This window comes from Arachis ipaensis, chromosome B07 (assembly GCF_000816755.2).
Source record: "Arachis ipaensis cultivar K30076 chromosome B07, Araip1.1, whole genome shotgun sequence".
NCBI classification, from domain to species: domain Eukaryota; kingdom Viridiplantae; phylum Streptophyta; class Magnoliopsida; order Fabales; family Fabaceae; genus Arachis; species Arachis ipaensis.
Genome location: NC_029791.2, coordinates 125,459,559 through 125,478,829, shown reverse-complemented (window position 1 = coordinate 125,478,829; position 19,271 = coordinate 125,459,559). Strand labels below are relative to the sequence as shown.

The window sequence follows — 19,271 nt, the reverse complement described above, 5'->3', positions numbered from 1 at the left end:
TATTTAATTTCATTTATTACACTTTATAAATCCTATTTGTTACTTAAATGATTTTGTCAAATGATTGTTAGTTATATACTAAAAGAAATTTAATTTTTTTAGATCTCATAATATAATTGTTAGTCGAAAAATATTTTTGATTAAGGTAAGTTAGTTCGAAGCGGTGAAAAGATCGATTGAGATGTAAGTAGTTGTCGAAAAGATGCACGTGCAGGTATTGGTCGGAGGAACTTGACACGGACTCGATTTCAAACACCATATTAAATCGAACGGGCCTAGTCGAACAAGTATTCGAAATAGCAGATCGAGCAGTTACGTAAGTGGAGAAATTGAAGGCTTTCATCATGTGAGAAATTTGTTGGTAACGTTTATTGGCAAAAGAGTGGGAACAGTTACCTGGGAGTGTGCATACAAGACAGCGCTATGTAATTAATAATCGGTTATAGAAGTAGACTATAAATACTAGAAAGCTTTAGGGAATAAGAGTTGGAACTTCGTTTCAGAAATTACTCACGCACACTCACATCTCCAGAAACTTTCTGAGTCTGCTTCGAGTCAATTATCTGTAGGGTTCCCTCCACATGTCTTTATCTTTTCAATTTAACTTTCTATAAACGTTATCTTTTCAAACAAATTTATGTTTCAAGTAATGATTTAACTTTCGAATGCAATTTATCTTCTAGTATCTTTAATTTTCCTGCCAAAAGCCCTTCGACTTAGTTCAAGACACCTTTACTGCTTTCTTTAAATTTCAATGCAAACCTTTTCCGATTTCAGTTAATTTATTTTTCGAATTTATTGTCTTTAACTTCTTTTATCCTTTTACAAATTTTTATTTATTTGTTATTTCGATACCTGTCTAATCGAAGACACTTTGATACACTTATAGAAAATTGGTACCTGCAAAAGAGGAGTTGGTTTCGCTCCCAGACCATTAGAATCGAACCACCATCGATTTGCTAAAAATCGACAAAACAATAATATAGTAGTATTTTAAAATTTCAGTCTCTTGATTTTTGATAGTTTGAGAGAGAGACAAGAATTTGATTCGGGATACTGCTGAGAAGTGTGAAGTTGTAGAACAAGTTTTTGAGAAATGCAAATGGAAATAAATGAAATTATGTCTAATCTCAACTAAGAATGGAGAAGTAATTCTGTTTATATACTATAGTCTATAGGACTATCATATTTATGTTGTCTTGAATCTTTATGATAAAGGATTATTTATTATTTTGATAAGTTTGTAAATTGATTATCTGATATTTAGTACAAATTTTATTTTTATATTTAAAAGTTTAGTTGCCTCGTTATCTAATATTTAGTATAAATTTTATTTCTATATTTAAAAGTTTATTTGTATTAATTGTCAACTATTTTTCCAATAAAAAAAATATGACTATTAAAATTGACGACACTCTTATTACTTTTTAAATTTAAAATATACAAAAGAAAATAAAAATATCGACGACATACTTGACGATTATTTAATAATTAAATCGACGGCTGTTTTGTCAATTTTAATGAATCAAATATCGACGAAAAGGTTGTCGATTTTTTATAATAATATCGACGATAAACCTGTCGATTTTATTAAGCATGTAAAATTCTCAAACTCATGTTATAGACGACAAGGTTGTCGATTTTATTGAATTATTATCGACGGACTGGCAAGCCGTCGATTTTATTAAAATTTTGCCATCGTTTTTCAATATTATCGACGGCCTAGCTGTCGATTTTAACGGTGTTTCTTGTAGTGCTTATTTGATCAATTTTTAAATTTTTAGGGATAAAAAAATGATTCATATGTATATTTTCAGAAATTAATTTGACTTTATATAAGTTCATGACGTATCAGATGATACATTAATCCATCACTTTCTGACACGTGTTATTAACTTGCCATGTCATCATATCATGTGTTAGTGTCACTTAACGTGATATTATCATGTGACTTATGAAAGAACCGATTTAATTTGCAGTTATATCTTTAGGGACTGATATGAATAGATAATCTTTCAGAGATGAATTTGAATATTAACTATAGTGTTTATGAGTAGACAAAATCAAATTCACCTAAATCAGACCCAACCCTAAATTATGACTGAATTTATTCTCTAAACCTTTATCTGATTTTAAACTCGATAAAATTTTAACTATTTAAGTCAATTTTATGAATTTATACCAAGTTTAAACCAGATTTATGAGTTAATAATATATAAGTCAACTTTATGATAATATTTTATGATTTAGCATCCAAAGTTATTATGAAATTTTGATAACACTTCTAAATTGTAACTAAAGTTATAAAACCACACAAATGTTTTACTATTTTAAATATATGACAATATTTTTTATTTTATCCATATTTTTTTTATTCAAATTAAAATTCATTATTAATACATCATATCAAAATTTTTAATTTTAATCGTTTTTTTTAAATAGTTGTTCAATTTCATTTTATTAATGATGATTTATTTCTTCAAGATTAAATTCTCTTCTATTTTTCTTTTATACTTTTTATAATATGTATGTATTAATATTTGTTCAAGAAAACCAACTATGATAGTTGATAATGAGTATATGGTTATGGTTTGAAAATTTACGATAGTGTCAAAGCGTACTTAAAATGGGCTATATGTAATTGGGCTTAAAAAAGAGGTCAAAGAAGGTGTGAAGTTACTTGGATGTGGCTTTGCGTCAACTCTGAAGAATGGTAGGAGGTACTTGCAAGGGACTCTCATATTTAAGTAGTTATCAAGAGTTCTAGATATGTTTATAAGAATTGAAATTGATCAATACCAGAGATTGATGAAGTATTTATAGAAAAAGTGATGATTTGATCATCACTGCAGCATCTTTCCTCTTATGGTAATAGATAGTTACTCTCCTGATATTTGGGGAGTTACTCCACTTTGGAATAGTTACCAAGCTTGTAGATATCTTCAGAAGTAGTAGAGTGACAAGCCTTTACTTGTCATGCAAGTCGAGTCAGTTGCATGTTACAGAGCCCGCGCTCTGAGCAAGTTGGGCAGGTCAACCCATGTTTATTATGGTCCTATTGAATTGGATCAGCAAGTTATTGAGTTTCCTTAAAATGGCCCAATCTTTTTTGGATCTATGGTTCCGAGTTAGATGGATTAGAGTATGAACAGTGTTCTGTTAAAAGTCGAATTTAAAGAAGTCATGCTTTAAGCAAGTTGTAGGATGGATGTCCATGGTTGTCTCTCTTTATATATGGAGATCGATTTGTAAATCCGTTAATCTATTAGATAATTCTATAGGTTAATGAGGTATTTATAGAAAAAGTGATGACTTGATCATCACTGCAGAATATTTCTTCTTGTAGTAGTGGATATTGGATAATTACTATATTGATATTTAGGGAGTTACTTCATATTAGAGTAGTTATTAAGTTTGTAAATATCTTCAGAAGTAGTGGATAATAAGTTTTTGTTTGTCACGCAAGTCGAATCGGTTGCAGGTTACGGAACCCATGCTTCGATCAAGTCGAATAGGTCGATCCATGTTGGTTAAGGTCTTGTTGAATTGAATTAGCAAGTTATTGGACTTCTTTAAAATGACCTAACCTTTTTTAAGTTTATAGTTCTGAGTTATCTGGACCAAGATCTGAACAACAACTATGGTAATAATGTTTTTAATGTTTTATGAGAAATATAAGAATTTTTTTTCTTTAATTTTGTGTTCATTGAATAAAATTTATTGTAAAACTAAAACATTTCATAAAATCACTTTGACTAATTTTAAAAGCTCCATGTCATTATTAGAACCAACATTAGCTAAAAATAGAATAACTTTTTATTAATTAGTTAAGATAATTTATTATTTTTAACTCTTCAAACCTTCTAAGTGATAATGTATTATTATTTCTTATAATTAAAATTAATTTTTTAAGTGTTCTTAAAATCTTATAACTACTTATAAATACTATACTTATAGACAATATAAGCCATTTATATATTTAGTCATCTATTACCTGTTACATCTAGATTCAAGTGGGTTGTCTAAATTAAAACAATAGCCTAGAATGTCCCACTACAACAAATTCGGGCTGAGGCAACCCTTTAAAAACGTTGTTTATAATAAGAGAAAGTGTTGCCTTTGATAAAAGGCAACACTTTCTGACAAAAAGCAACGCTTTTTGGGGGTTGGCTATACGGTCGTTACCTTTGGTCTAAGGCATTTGTATATTAAAGGGAACCCTTTTTTTGGCAACCTTCAAAAAACGTTGCCTTTTCTGCAAATAAAGCAACTCCGCGAAAGGGTTACCTTAGAGCACCCAAACACAACGCTTTATATAAAATGCTATGGCAACACTTTTTACGAGTTGTATTTTCTAATACATAAAGCAACACTTGTCCAGAATTTTTTAAGTTGCTTTTTCATATACCTAAAGCAACACTTGTGCAAGTTTTTTTAAGTTGCCTTTTCATATACCTAAAGCAACACTTGTCCAAGTTTTTTTAAGTTGCCTTTTTTATAGACCTAATGCAACACTTATGTAGGTTTATTTACAGTTATCTTTTTTTAATACCTAAAGCAACACCTTATTGAATTTTTCTTAGATTCTCTTTTTTAATATCTAAAATAATTTTTTTTATCTTTGTTATATTTATATGACATTTGAAGAATATATAACACCCGCATTTGAATAAGCTAATAATATATATTGCATATATATATATATATATATATAGAAAGGTCTTCCAAGTACCAATTAACATATATACTTGCTAATAAGTTACCAAGTCAAATAAATAATAAACCTAAGTAAGCAAAATACATGTTTTTCTGCTAATGAACTTAAACAAAAAAGAAACTAATTTGTCCACTTAAAACCAAAAAGACTTTGTGCTTCACCATTGTGCCAAGAATTGTCTTTATGTCTTCAGAAAACTTCATCCAACAATAAGAAAGCTGCAGTCAAATTTAAATGAACAAAAAAATTATAGTCAAAACATCAGCTATACAATAATATGTATACTCAAGTGGTACAACAATTTAGCATACATATACCTAATCATGATTTGGTATATGAGTCGATGGAGGAGAATGCTGAGGAACTAAATTTGGATCTTGAGCACTATTTGCAGACGATTGCTTAGATCGCAAGAGAGAAAGCGCTTCATCAACATTCATACCAGGAGAAGTTTGTTGCAACATAAGTTTCACAATATCTTCCAATCCTTGCAGTCGTTGCTTATGGTCGTCTAATTCAGTTTTTAAAGCTGTTACCTTCTCTTCACTTTGTTTTTTGATTTCATCTATTTCTTTATTTTTCTTAAGAGAAGTTTTTGTAACAGTTCTTCCATAACATCGAACTCTTCCTGGATTCTCTTTACCAAAAACTTTTTGAAATGCATTAGTAGGAGTTTCTCCAGCTTCTTGGAGATCATCAAGTTTATCCTATACACACAAATATATGATATGTCTATTTTTAGTGATAAAAATTCAATGAAAGAATCCAAAAACCTATTGATAACTAATAGGGACAGTAATCCAAAATAGCCATAAAAGAGCCATAAAATAGCAGTCCATGATAGCCATAAAACATGGTTGTAAATTGTCATAGAACAACAATTAAATCAGCCATAAAACAGCCATGAAATAACTATAAAATAGCAGTCCATGATAGCCATAAAATATGCATAAAATAGCCATAGAACAGCATATAAATCAGCCATAAAACAGCCATGAAACAGCCATAAAATAGCAGCCATGACAGCCATAAAATAGCCATAAGTAGATACTAAAACAACAACCACGATAGCCATAAAATAGGCATAAAATAGCCATAGAACAGCAATTAAATCAGCCATAAAAAAGAAAGCAGCAAGTCAGCAACCATGACAACCACAAAACAGTCATAAAGTAGATACTAAAACAACAACCACAATAGCCATAAAACAGTCATAAAATAGCTGCCATGACAGCCATAAAATAGGCATAAAATAGCCATAAAACAGCAACTAAATCAGCCATGAAACAGCCATGAAACAGCCACAAAATAGATACCATAACAACAATCACGATAGCCATAAAACAGCAAAAAAATAGCATCCATGACAGTCATAAAACAACAACTAAAACAAAAAAATTATAGAGTAACTTACATAACAGCTTGTGTTTCTATATCAAGTGTTTTCCCTTTTAGTCCATTCCGAGTTGCAACAAATATTTCAGCTTGATTTGGTTCCTCTTTGTTCTCTTTTTTCTCACACTACAGATCAAGATAACAATTACAAAATTATAACATACTAAAATTAGGGAGAAGTAACAAGTAGAGAATTTTAACTCAAATGTGACCTTACCAAATTAACACGCACTCTTGCAAAATTGATTGGTCCCATTTTATGCCTCCATTGTTGCTTCTTGCGATTTTCAGAATTTATAACACACATGGCCTGTGTTTAAAATAAACAATGATGAAAAAAATATAAAAATTGAAAGAATTATACTTGATCATATCAAATAATAATAATTGAAATCCTCTAGCTCACTTTGACAGTTGGAATACTCCAATATGCAATTAGCTTCTGAAATTGTATTCTAAAATTTCCAAAGGACGATTCACCAACATATCCTCAATATTTCCAGAATATGGTTCAAAATGCTTCTTTTTTATTCTTGTTTTGTAACGCTTCCATGCTCCTTGAACACCAATCATCACCCATAACTTTGAAGATTTTGGAAGAATGAACTTTGACTACAAACACATCAATTTCATCATATCATATGCATAAAAAGATTATTAACATATGGCATAAACATAAAGATAAATGGAGCTTACATTAATATACTTCCAAATGCGCTTTTTGATTTGCTTAGGCACAGCTTTCCAATTAGTGTACATCAAGATAATAAAATCACTATTCCTTCCCATTGTTCCAATAAAATTAGTTAAATCCTTCACTCTTTGAGCAGTTGGCCCCACGGTTGCTCCCTGGTCAAAAGTCACTTCCTCCCTTTCTTCCCAAGTTCTTGCATGAATCTTTAGGCATCTTGTTTTTCCACGTGTCTTTTTAACCTTTGAAATAACTAAATTAAAAATTGAGAAATAGTACAAATTAAAATCAAAGACAACCGTGAATCATATATGGAGAGGGATACCGTGAAAGGTATGGAAAGGGCAGCCCCATGCTCATAGATAAAAAGAAAATGTAAAACAAATAGCAACAAACTAAATTACATCACCTTCTACTTGAGCCTCTTCCATAACTTGATCTCCTTCTACATCAAAATTGTCACTTTCATGTTCACCAATATAATCTTCCTCAGAGGAGATATGAACATTTTCTCCATTATTCGGGGATGGCCTAGATCTAGCATCCTCAGTAGTTGGAACTTCAGTATGTTCCTCTTCTCTTTCCACATGAATTCCTTGGTCACCCAAACAAGCATCAAGAGTCATTGCTGGACGCTTTAAGTTATTTTTTAAGTTTGTCAAGTTAGCTGGTTCTTTTTCAGTAGCTCCAGCATTCTCACCAATTGACTTAAAGTTATCTTCCTCTTCTCTTTCCACTTCTACTCCTTCTGTATGCAAAAAGGCATCAAGAGTCATTGCTGGACACTTTGCCTTGCTCTTCATCTTCTTAGGAATTGGTTGTTCTTCTAGTTGAACATTACTCCTCACTTGGTTATGGGAAGACCTCAAAGACCGGTTCATAACATTGTCTACAAGTGTTTTATTTCTCCCTTCCATTGAATTCTCCCTACTTTGTTTGTCTCCAATTTTTGAAATTTTTCTCTTAGGCTGTTGTGCTATTTTGGCTTGATTACTTCCTTTATCACCTTTGGTTATAAAATTTCGAACTAGTTTCGCAGCAGAAGATACTTCCTTCATTTTAAATTCTTTAAATTTTGCATGAGCTTGATACTTTTTTACCAGTCTTTTCCTCTTTGAAGTTGCTCCATTTTTCATTAAGTTGCTGTATAAAAATATTAAAATAGCCATAAAATACAATTGCATATGCATCTAATAAGGGGAAGAGGTAAACCATAACAAACAATTACCAAATTCTATATCACAATATTCAGCAAATCAAGTTCAAAACTGCTAACATAAAGCGATAAATCTGACTTATATACCATTGATGAGCGGATAATTTATACCCTTTTTGGCATTGTTCTTACATAGTTTTTAGTATGTTTTATTTACTTTTTGTTATATTTTTATTAGTTTTTATTCAAAAATCACATTTCTGGACTTTACTATGAGGTTGTGTATTTTTCTGTAATTTCAGGTATTTTTTGGTTGAAATTGAGGGACCTGAGCAAAAATCTGATTCAGAGGCTGAAAAAGAACTACAAATGCTGTTAGATTCTGACCCTCCTGCACTCGAAGTGGATTTTCTGGAGCTACAGAAGCCCAATTGGCGCGCTCTTAGTTGCGTTGGAAAGTAGACATCTTGGGCTTTCTAGCAATATATAATAGTTCATACTTTGTTCGAGATTTGATGGTCCAAACTGGCGTTCAAAATCAGCCTAAAACTTTCTGGCGTAAAACGCCAGAACTGGCACCTTTTTCGGCGTTAAACGCCTATTCTGGCACCCAGAGTGGCGTTTAACGCCAACTTTGGGCATATGCACGTGAAAGCTTGAAAGCTCAGCCCAGGCACGCACCAAGTGGGTCCCAGAAGTGGATTTTTGCACTATCTGCACTTAGTTACTCATTTTCTGTAAACCTAAGTTACTAGTTTAGTATAAAAATTACTTTTAGAGATTCATTCAGCACCTCATGAAATTTTTACATTCCATATTGTATCTTTGACGGCATGAGTCTCTAAACCCCATAGGTGGGGGTGAGGAGCTCTGCTGTGTTTCAATGGATTAATACAATTACTACTGTTTTCTATTCAATCACGCTTGATTCTGTTCTAAGATATTCACTCGTACTTCAATCTGGAGAATGTGATGATCCGTAACACTCATCATTATTCTCAATTCTATGAACGCGTGCCTGACAACCACATCCGTTCTATCTGAGCTCAACGTAGTCATTGGGCGATAGCTTGAGTGTGTATCTCTTGGGTTTCTAATCAACGGACCGAGTCCGGAGGTTAGAACCTTCGTGGTATAGGCTAGAACCACTTGGCAGCATTCCTGGGATCCGGAAAGTCTAAACCTTGTCTGTGGTATTCCAAGTAGGATCTGGGAAGGGATGACTGTGATGAGCTTCAAACCTGCGAATGTTGGGCGCAGCGACAGTGTGCAAAAGGATCAATGGATCCTATTCCGACGCTAGCGAGAACCGACAGATAATTAGCCATGCGGTAGCTGTACTTGGTATTTTTCATCCGAGACGAGAAATCTGACAATTGATTAGCCATTCAGAAACCGTAGAGGACCATTTTCACTGAGAGGATCATAAAGCTTGCCATTGAAGGAAGCCATGCATGTTTGGAGAAGAAGACAGTAGAAAAGCAGAGATTCAGATGATAGAGCATCTCCGAAACCCCAACCTGTTTCTCATTACTGAATCACAAGTACTATTTATTTCATGTTATCTATTTTTCATAAACAAAATCAATTATCCCATTTAAATCTCCTGACTAAGAATTACAAGATAACCATAGCTTGTTTTAAGCCAACAATCTCCGTGGGATCGACCCTTACTCACGTAAGGTATTACTTGGACGACCCAGTGCACTTGCTGGCTAGTTGCGCGGAGTTGTAAAAAAAGTGTGAAATCACGATTCCGCGTACCAACCATAAAAGAGGGAAACAAGTCACTCAAAAAGTCTTCGGAATCATATTCTTCACTCAAAAGGCAGAAAAATTCAAAATGCAGAAAAATATTCCCACACATACTCATAATCAAGATGCAGAAAAATTCAGAAAATTCTAAGAAGCAACAATCAGAACATAAAAGAGGGAAAACAAGTTGAAAACTGCTAACATAAAGCGATAAATCTGACTTATATACCATAAAAGAGGGAAACAAGTCACTCAAAAGTCTTCGGAATCATATTCTTCACTCAAAAGGCAAAAAAAATCAAAATGTAGAAAAATATGTCCCACACACACACTCATAATCAAGATGCAGAAAAATTCAGAAAATTCTAAAAAGCAACAATCAGAACATAAAAGAGGGAAAACAAGTTGAAAACTGCTAACATAAAGCGATAAATCCGACTTATATACCATAAAAGAGGGAAACAAGTCACTCAAAAGTCTTCGGAATCATATTCTTCATCCGATCCTGTGTTATACTCTTGGGAAAAATAGACTTCTTTTGCGACATCGACCAGAACTTCATTCAAATCATTCCTTACCAAGTCTACTTCACCATCATCATTAGGTATAGAAGGAACCGTCGAATTATCAAATGGCTCATTTTCATAAGTATCTTCAGCATCAATGGCAACTTGATCACTTATGCTAAATAGGTCCCTTGGAACAGTCTTCATTACATAATGTTTATTTTTATCAAATGCATCTTGCACATAGAAGCATTGGTGCACTTGACATGCCAATACAAAAAGCTCTTCCTGATAGCACTTTTTGTTAAAATGCACATATGTCGAGCCATAAGCATCCTCCCAAGCCTCATACCAATCACATTTGAACAATGCAACCTTAAAATTTCTATAGTAGTCCAACTCAATGATATCATTCACTCTACCATAATAAGAAACGTTTTCATGAATTGGATTTGCATCCTTTGTGCTTGCAAAGCTTGTCGTTAATGCTACTAAAGTAACACCACTATTTTGTGTCTTGCGTCTTACCTCACGTTGCCTAGTGTGAAATCTATATCCGTTGATAGAATAACCAGAATATCTTTTTGCACATTGGGTTGGTCCTCTAGAGAGCTCTTTTATCCAATTTGGAACATCATGCCGCAAAGCACGTGTTTTAAACCATGTAGGAAAGTTTTTGCTATGGTTTTTAGCTCTCATCCATCGTGTTCCTTGTTGATAAGTCTCATGCTCACTAAAACTCAAAAGTATAATATTTGTAAGTATAAAACAGACCTATCAAAATTTCTAATTAAAATACCAAAATATAGTAGAATTAGTATGATTTACCTAACATAGTCGTCTATTTTGTGACAATTCAATAATATGTAGCTATGAACTTGCTCTCGAGACTTGTCGTCAAGGAGAAAAGGTTCACCTTTCTTTGCACCCAAAGGAACACCTCTTTTTGGAAATAGATTCGAAAATACATCTGTAGTTTTCATCATAGAATTATTAGGTTCATCATTATTTCTGGGTTGTCTATTCAATTTTGTTTGGACACCAGAATGTAAGTAACACGAGCAAAATGTCAAATATTCTTCAACCAAATATGACTCTGCAATAGATCCTTCAAGACGACTTCTGTTTCGAACATAGGACTTCAAAGTACACATGTATCTTTCTAGAGGATACATCCACCGAAATTGAACTAGACCTCCCAATCTCACTTTATTAGCCAAATGAATAGGCAGATGAATCATTATGTCGAAGAAAGAAGGAGGAAAGATCCTCTCTAATTGGCATAATGATGTGTTATACTGCCAATAAGGTAAATCAAAGAATATTGACCTCTTCTTCCATGGACCATCTTTCTTTGGTTTTAGCTTCCCAAATGAATTATCCACATACTCCAACTGACTTAAAGCTTCAGTACCCGACAATAATGGTGGAGCTTGCCTATATTCTACTTTTCCATTGAAAGGTCTCTTATTAGCTCTCCATGGATGATCCTCGGGTAAAAAGGCATGATGACCTATATAGCATGTCTTGCGACTATATTTAAGATAGTTAGAACAAGTCCCATGGTTACAACAAGGGCAAGCTAGCTTCCCTTTTGTACTCCAACCAGATAGCATTGCATAAGCCGAAAAATCACTAATTGTCCACATAAGAGCTGCATACATTTGGAAGGTTTCATTTTTGGATGCATCATATGTTTCCACCCCGACCTCCCACAACTCCTTCAACTCCTCGATCAAAGGTTGCAAGTAAATGTTTATATCATTTCCTGGTGACTTTGGTCCAGGGATTAGCAACGACAACATAAAGTATTCATGTTTCATAGACATCCATGGCGGCAAATTATAAGCCATTAAAACAACAGGCCACGTGCTATGAGATATGCTCATGGTTCGATATGGATTGAATCCGTCACTTGACAAGCCAAGTCTCACATTATGGGGATCGAGAGCAAAATTTGTATGATGATTGTCAAAGTCCTTCCATGACTGCCCGTCAGCAGGATGCCTTAACTTCTCATCTTTTCTGCGTTCTTCGTCATGCCACCTCATGCTTTTAGCTGTTGCTGAGCACATGAATAGTCTTTGAAGCCTGGGAATTAGGGAAAAGTGTCGCAACGTCTTCACAAGAATATTGTGATATTTTTTTGAAGGCAAAACATCAGCTTCAACTACAGGATGCACAATCCAACGAGAAGCGCCACATTCATGACAAGATGTGTCCTTCTCGTACTCTTTCCAATATAGCATGCAATCGTTCGGGCATGCGTCAATCTTTTTATAGTCAAGACCTAAGTCTCTTACCATAGTCTTGGCTTTATTGAAAGAAGTAGGAATATTTAAGTTAGGAATAACCTCTTTTAGCAACTCCAAGAGAGAAGTAAAAGAGGCATTACTCCACCCATGTTGACACTTTAACAAGTATAGTCGGATGGTGAAAGACAACGTAGAAAACCCGTTGCAACCGGGATACAATTCTTTGCTAGCCTCTTCAACCAAGTTATAGAATTTCTTTGCATATTCATTCATACCTTCTTTTATCCCTTCCGCTTGTGCCACATCCCAAATTCTATCATTCAACAAGGCGTCCATGTCGTCATACGAGTTAGTCTCACTCTCACTATCAATCTCACTATCGCTATCGCTATCAACATCCATGCCGACTACGCTTTTCCCATGATGAATCCATCTCGTATAACCATTAACGAATGCAAAGGCAATCAAATGAATATAAATTGTTTGTCTTTTGTGCCACAAGAAATTACAACACTTTGCACAAGGGCATAAGATTTCCTCTCCTTGCGGGTATCCGATGGAGTAAGTAAAGTCTAAGAAGTCATTGACACCGTTACTAAACTCAGCTTTATCTCTCGGTAAACTCATCCAATCTTTTTCTAGGTCTTGGAAAAACCTAATTATTCATATATTATTACTACTATTTAACTAATAACCATGTAAATAATAATGTTTATGCACAGTAAGTATATAAATTCATAAAAAAGGCACATAAAAATATTATTATTAAAATTAAGAAACAATGAAAAAGACACATAAAAGACATTCAACATGAAAAAAAAAACTACACAAAGGTCATAATATACATATGAAAACATACAAGTATAAGTAAGATAAAAAAAACTTACGGAGTCATGGCTCAACAAATTGCAATCTTCAAGTCCTAGAATATCCACCAATGTTCCTCAAACTCCTCTAAAGTAATCTTTCTGTATAACAGAGAAAAGTATCAAATTTACATTACTCCATGTGGAAAGCAGAAAAATCAAACAAAAAATAATAATCGAACAAAAGTCCAAGGCACTGTCCTCCACCAAGTACACACAAACACAAACACAAACACAAAAGCTTATGCAATTTAAATAATCAAATAAAACATGCTGCTTGCCTTCTAAGCACAGACACACAAAATATAATGTCGCATGATTGAGGATAAACACGAAAATAGATTAGTGTCATTATCAAATATCATCCTCTGGTTCAAAAATAGATATTCCTTGTTCTTTTCTCTGCACAAAAAATGTTTCCTAGAATTTAAGAATAAAGCCCAAGAGGAATGGCATGAACTTAATTCTGTTTTTGAGCGGCTGAAAAAAAAAATACAGTGAAAATCCAAGATTCCATAACTCTTTAGTTACAACTTTTACTACATAAAGTCTTGTAATTCATGGAACATAATACTAGACTTTAAGAGTAACTTAAAGATTTAAAAGGTTCAAGGTAGGGTTTGTCTTGAGATCCAAGTATTTCAATTTAATTTATATGGTTATTTTTTTAATTATCCCTTTATCTCTCTATATTGATTTATATATTTCTATTTATTGATATAAATTAAATATATGATTTGCATGCCCAATTTGTGTTGTGCTAATTGAACTTTGATTATATATAGATAGATAAAGAGTAACATTGAACTATATGGGTTAAGATTTTAATTTTCTAACTGCTTGATGTAGGTTAGATGCTTGGTGATATCTAAGAATTTATGTAAAAAAGAGAATAGGAATTGCACATACTTGTATTCAAAACCATATATACAATCAAGAACACAAGTACGGGCACAGCAATATGATTCAGAAGAATAAATAAGGTCTGAATTGTGATATATCTTTTCCTCCAACATAAAATTTGGCCATCAGTTGGAAAAAAGATAAAAATATACTGACTTACGTTACATAAATCTTTAGAAGTCCAATAAATATAACAAGAACAATGGACATCAGCATATTTTGCAATTCTACTAATGTTAGTAGAAATCATGGTTGTATTTTATAATATAAAATTAGATGAACCTTGGAATTTTCAGTCATATTCTAAATCAGGATGATGATTGATGATATTAGCTGGCTACAATAACCCAAAAGTATGAAACTATATATAGCCATAGCATTCACCGCAGCAATTTAGAGAATTCTTTTCGTTCCTTAACACAGCTTTTAGAACAGAAGCTGCAAGAAAAATATAATAGTGAAAATTTGTTTAACCAGGGTCAAAAACATGGAACTGAAAAAGCACCAGGAAGATGTTGATCCACATGAAAACTTCAGAAAAATTGAAATAAAATCCCTAAAATGAGAATTATTGAGAAGCCCCAAAAATTAAGCTTCAATGCATTTAGAAATTCTATTTTCATACTAAAATTTAGAACATTCCCAATCTTCATTCACAATCAATGCATTCAGAAATTTCATTCCATAGTAAATTTAGAAGCTTTCTTACCAACTTGATGTTGAAAAAAATCTAAGTAAGAAGCAAAAGATGACTCTATACTTGATATATGCTTCCAATTTTGTTTTATCTAGTTCACGAAAACAAGAAAAAGAGAAAAAGCAATAAGAAAAGTTCATACCGCAAGTAGTTAATTGCTTGAATTCATCTTAAACTGTAGTCAATACTGGTGGTTTATTGCGTGAAGGCACTGGACAATTATAAGTATCACGCCTGGTCTCATCAACCGCAAACTGCTTCTTTCTGTACCTTAACATAGCTTTTAGAACAGAAGCTGCAAGAAAAATATAATAGTGGGAATTTATTTAACCAGGGTAAAAAATATGGAACTGAAAAAGCACCAGGAAGATGTTGATCCTCATGAAAACTTCAGAAAAATTGAAATAAAACCCCTAAAATCAGAATTATTGAGAAGCCCCAAAATTAAGCTTCAATGCATTCAGAAATTCCATTTTCATACTAAAATTCAGAACATTCCATATCTTCATTCACAATCAATGCATTCAGAAATTTCATTCCATAGTAAAATTTAGAAGCTTTCTTACTAATAAGCAGAGGAGGAGGAGGGGGGTTACAGCTGCGTGTAGTATTGTGAGACCTTGCGAAGAGGAGAAGGCGAGACAGGGGAAGAAGTGGAAGTGGGAGAAGGAGAGGGGGTTTCTCGAAGAAGACCCTGTACGTGGAGCCGAGACAGGAAGAGGAGGAGTCGTGGAGCAGCGTGCGTGGAGGAGAGCACCGCGCCAACGCCCGTAGAGGAGAGCACCGCGCCGACACCCGTGGAGGAGAGCACCGCGCAGAAGCCCGTGGAGGAGAGTAACGTGCTGACGACCGTGGAAGGGAGCACCGCACCGTCGCCGTTTGGAGTGGACAGCACTGCGATTGAGAGCTGCGATCGTGGTGGAGGAGAGCCGCGATCGGTGGAGGGTGTGTGGCCGTCTGTGTTGTTCGTTTCAAATGTAACCTAGAATAATTTTAGGCAACTTTTTATAAATGTTATTTATTCAATTTTTTTATAACTTTTATAAAATGTTGTATTTTTATTTAAAAATGTTGTCTTAAATGTTTTATATTGTAACATTTTTTTAGTGTTGTTTTAGATATCAAAGATAATAATTTTTGTGGGTGGCCAAAAACTTAGTTATCTTAGCCTTATTCAAAGGTAACTCATCAAAAATATTGTCTTTGCCTGTCTAAGGTAACTTTTGTTAAATATTACTTCGAATAAGGGTTACCTTAGTCTAAAAATGTTGTAGTGTCCCTTTAATTTATGGAGAGTAGGTGGTAGGTTAGATTATGCAATGGGATCGGAGACTAATGGCCAATGGGTAGACCCACCGTGGCTTATTATGATTACATGCACTACTACACATATCATTACCATCCTTCCTTAGCTTATTTATTAATTAACTCCTCATCATTCTCGTTAATCTTTACACTTCCAAATTATGATTAATACACATCATCCCTACCAATGAATCATAATGCTTGTTACAGACACGACTATTGTAATAACATACATGCATACAGTTGTATGTACATTATATATGTACTTTTTTGTTTATTTTTAGAGAGACAGATAGAGAAGATCATATTGTGATTGTCATTATTCTTCTTTTCATTGTTTTTCTACGGTACTTTATTTACCCGTCTATTCACATTGAAACATGGCTTCTTCTTTTGGCATTTTCTTGGTTACGTTTGGGGGGATGCTTTGGGGTAAAAGCCAAATTAAAGGGGATGGCAACGGGGACGGACAAGATTTATAGTTTCCAAGGTCTTCCTTGCCAGAGTGCGTGATGAACGATGTTATGTTATCATCTTATCTAATAAGACCTTCAAATAAAAGACATACTAACCCGCTAGAAACGGCTATTTGCTAAATAAAAACTAGGATAAAATACTATTTAAATTTGATATGAATAATTAATAAAGTGAGTAATGTAAATGATAACAATATTTTTAATTAAGCTATATATTTTTTGAGAATTGATAATAATAAAGAATGATTATGAAAGAATGTGGTAAATGAATAATGATGGAAAATGTTGAATGTGAATATGTTTGTGTTTTTTTCTGGTTGTAATGGTGACAGGGTACTTATACACTCTAATGGTGACATGGCACTTATACACTCTAATAGTGACAGGGCACATATATCCTCTAATAGTGATAGGGCATGTATTCCCTCTAATGATATTAATGCGCAACAGAGAGACTGTGCCCAGGTTATTAGCTGCCGGACACGTCGGGTTGGCTTGATAACCGACAGATGATATCATCAGTCATAGGGCAGGCATACATCATTTGCATATATTTGAATTGTTTGAGTTTGCCTATTTGTTTGGATTGTTATATCATATATGCTATGTTACCTGACTATATGCTATCTGTTCTACTTATACCTTAATTTAGGGGTGCACATGGGCCGGGTGAAGCCGGGTTTGATGTGACCCAGACCCGACCCGAAATATACACCGGGTCTATTTATTAGACCCGAACCCTACCCTAGACCTGATGAAACCAATACACTTTCGGGCCACAATTATACCGGGTGAAAACCGGGCCGTTAACATTACATTACGTTGATACATTCTTGTAAGCTAGCATGTAAAAATATCTAAATTTCCAAGACTCCAACCATTATTTAACATGGTAAAATTCACTTAGAAAAATATAACAAGAACCAACCCTTCTTTAAAATTAAAGCATAACCACAATCAATACTAAAGCAAAACCACAATCAATACTAATATTGTCTAATAATACCAAATATTTAAATCAATACAAATAACACAATATTATGCATTAGTCTAAAGTCTTATGCATTCTAAATATAAAACCTTAACTTATAGTCTTATAATGACTAATAACACAAAATATTAAGGTTTACAATACTTAAATTCCACATAAGAATAGTCATGATCTATCACTAATAACACAAAATATTAATTGTGTATGATGACCGGGCCACCGGGCCGACTTCGGGTGACCCGAGCTATGGCCCGGACCCGACCCGAAATAATGACCGGGTCTATTTTTGAGACCCTTACCCGGCCCTAAACCCGATGAAATCACACCAAATTAGCCCCTAAAGTGCTCGGGACCGGGCCGGGCCGGGTCTGTGCACCCCTACCTTAATTGTGTATTACTTGTCTGTATTAATTGTGTTTGTACAACTGAGAGGTCCCTCATGCTGGTGTCGATGGATGCTGAGGGTTGTTCTTGATGAGATGAGTTGATGATGTAATTGAATAAGGATGATGATTATTGAATGAGGTAATTGAGTTCCCTGGGTAGACGTAGTGAAATAATTTTACTGCTCCAGGTTGATATTGAGATAATTTGAGCTCCCTGGGTAGACACAGTGAAGTGATTTCACTTACTCCAGGTGGGGATATGAGGTATTGATATAGAATTGTGGAGACAGAATAGCTGGTGATGGTTTTGGATATAATTCTGATTGTGAATTGTCAGATAGTTAGAAAGTTAGAAAGCATGAGGAATATGCATCAGATTTAGCATTCCTTTATGACAGTTGCCTATTTATGGATTAGCGAGAACATAGGATGAATATTTGGTGAAAGGAAGTTTAGGATGCTTAATGAGTTTTTATTACAATGCATTGTATTTATTTGGCACTTTTACCGTATTGGGAACCCAAGGGTCGGGGGTTCTCATTCCGTATATATCTCTTGTTTTTCAGATACAGGTCCAGGTGCTCAGAAGTGAACTGTGGTTCATATGAGAGATGGCGAAGATCTTTACACTCTCTACTTTATATTTTGCTTAGAATCTCTCCACCTTTATTTTGAAAAGCTTATATTATGTATTGAACTCCTTTGAACTTGCCTATAGAGGCTCTTATGTTTCTTTTGGGAGAGATTAGGAGATTTTGTTGTCAACTACTTTCATACTTTACCCTAGCCGGCCTAAACTTCGCAGATCGCGGCGACTAGTGACTATTTACTTATGTTATATATTTATACACTATCCTTCTCTTACTCTCCTTTATACCTTTATCTGTACATCATTTTCGACTTCACGCTTTATCTTTTAGCTGTCGATACGTGAGTGATACGACTTCGCGATTCTATTTTTACTATTTTCATACTTCTTGATTAATACTTCTTTCAATTATACTTTATTTATGTAATAAAAATCCACCTTAAGAGTCATACCACCTTATTATCATTGACTTATGAGTTGAGTATAAGAATTTACATATTAGGGTGTTACATTAAGACCAAAATAATATTTTATTCTAAAAAATATTGTATACTTTATTAATCAAATAAAAATTAGTTTTTAT

General features: G+C 33.8%; 2 protein-coding genes and 1 long non-coding RNA gene across 3 annotated transcripts; all 3 read right to left on the bottom strand.

The window, feature by feature from the left end:
* LOC110264757 lies at positions 4,878-6,248 on the bottom strand. Its single transcript, XR_002350922.1, has 3 exons — positions 6,132-6,248; positions 5,035-5,424; positions 4,878-4,935 (listed from the first exon to the last, which is right to left on the bottom strand). It is a non-coding gene; the product is annotated as an uncharacterized LOC110264757 (long non-coding RNA).
* Positions 6,548-7,861, bottom strand: LOC110265164. Its single transcript, XM_021108006.1, has 3 exons — positions 7,213-7,861; positions 6,809-7,056; positions 6,548-6,724 (listed from the first exon to the last, which is right to left on the bottom strand). The coding sequence occupies exons 1-3, from the start codon at positions 7,859-7,861 to the stop codon at positions 6,548-6,550; spliced, it is 1,074 nt and encodes a 357-aa protein (XP_020963665.1).
* LOC107607958 lies at positions 10,182-12,877 on the bottom strand. Its single transcript, XM_021108005.1, has 2 exons — positions 11,049-12,877; positions 10,182-10,953 (listed from the first exon to the last, which is right to left on the bottom strand). The coding sequence occupies exons 1-2, from the start codon at positions 12,875-12,877 to the stop codon at positions 10,185-10,187; spliced, it is 2,598 nt and encodes an 865-aa protein (XP_020963664.1). The 3' UTR covers positions 10,182-10,184.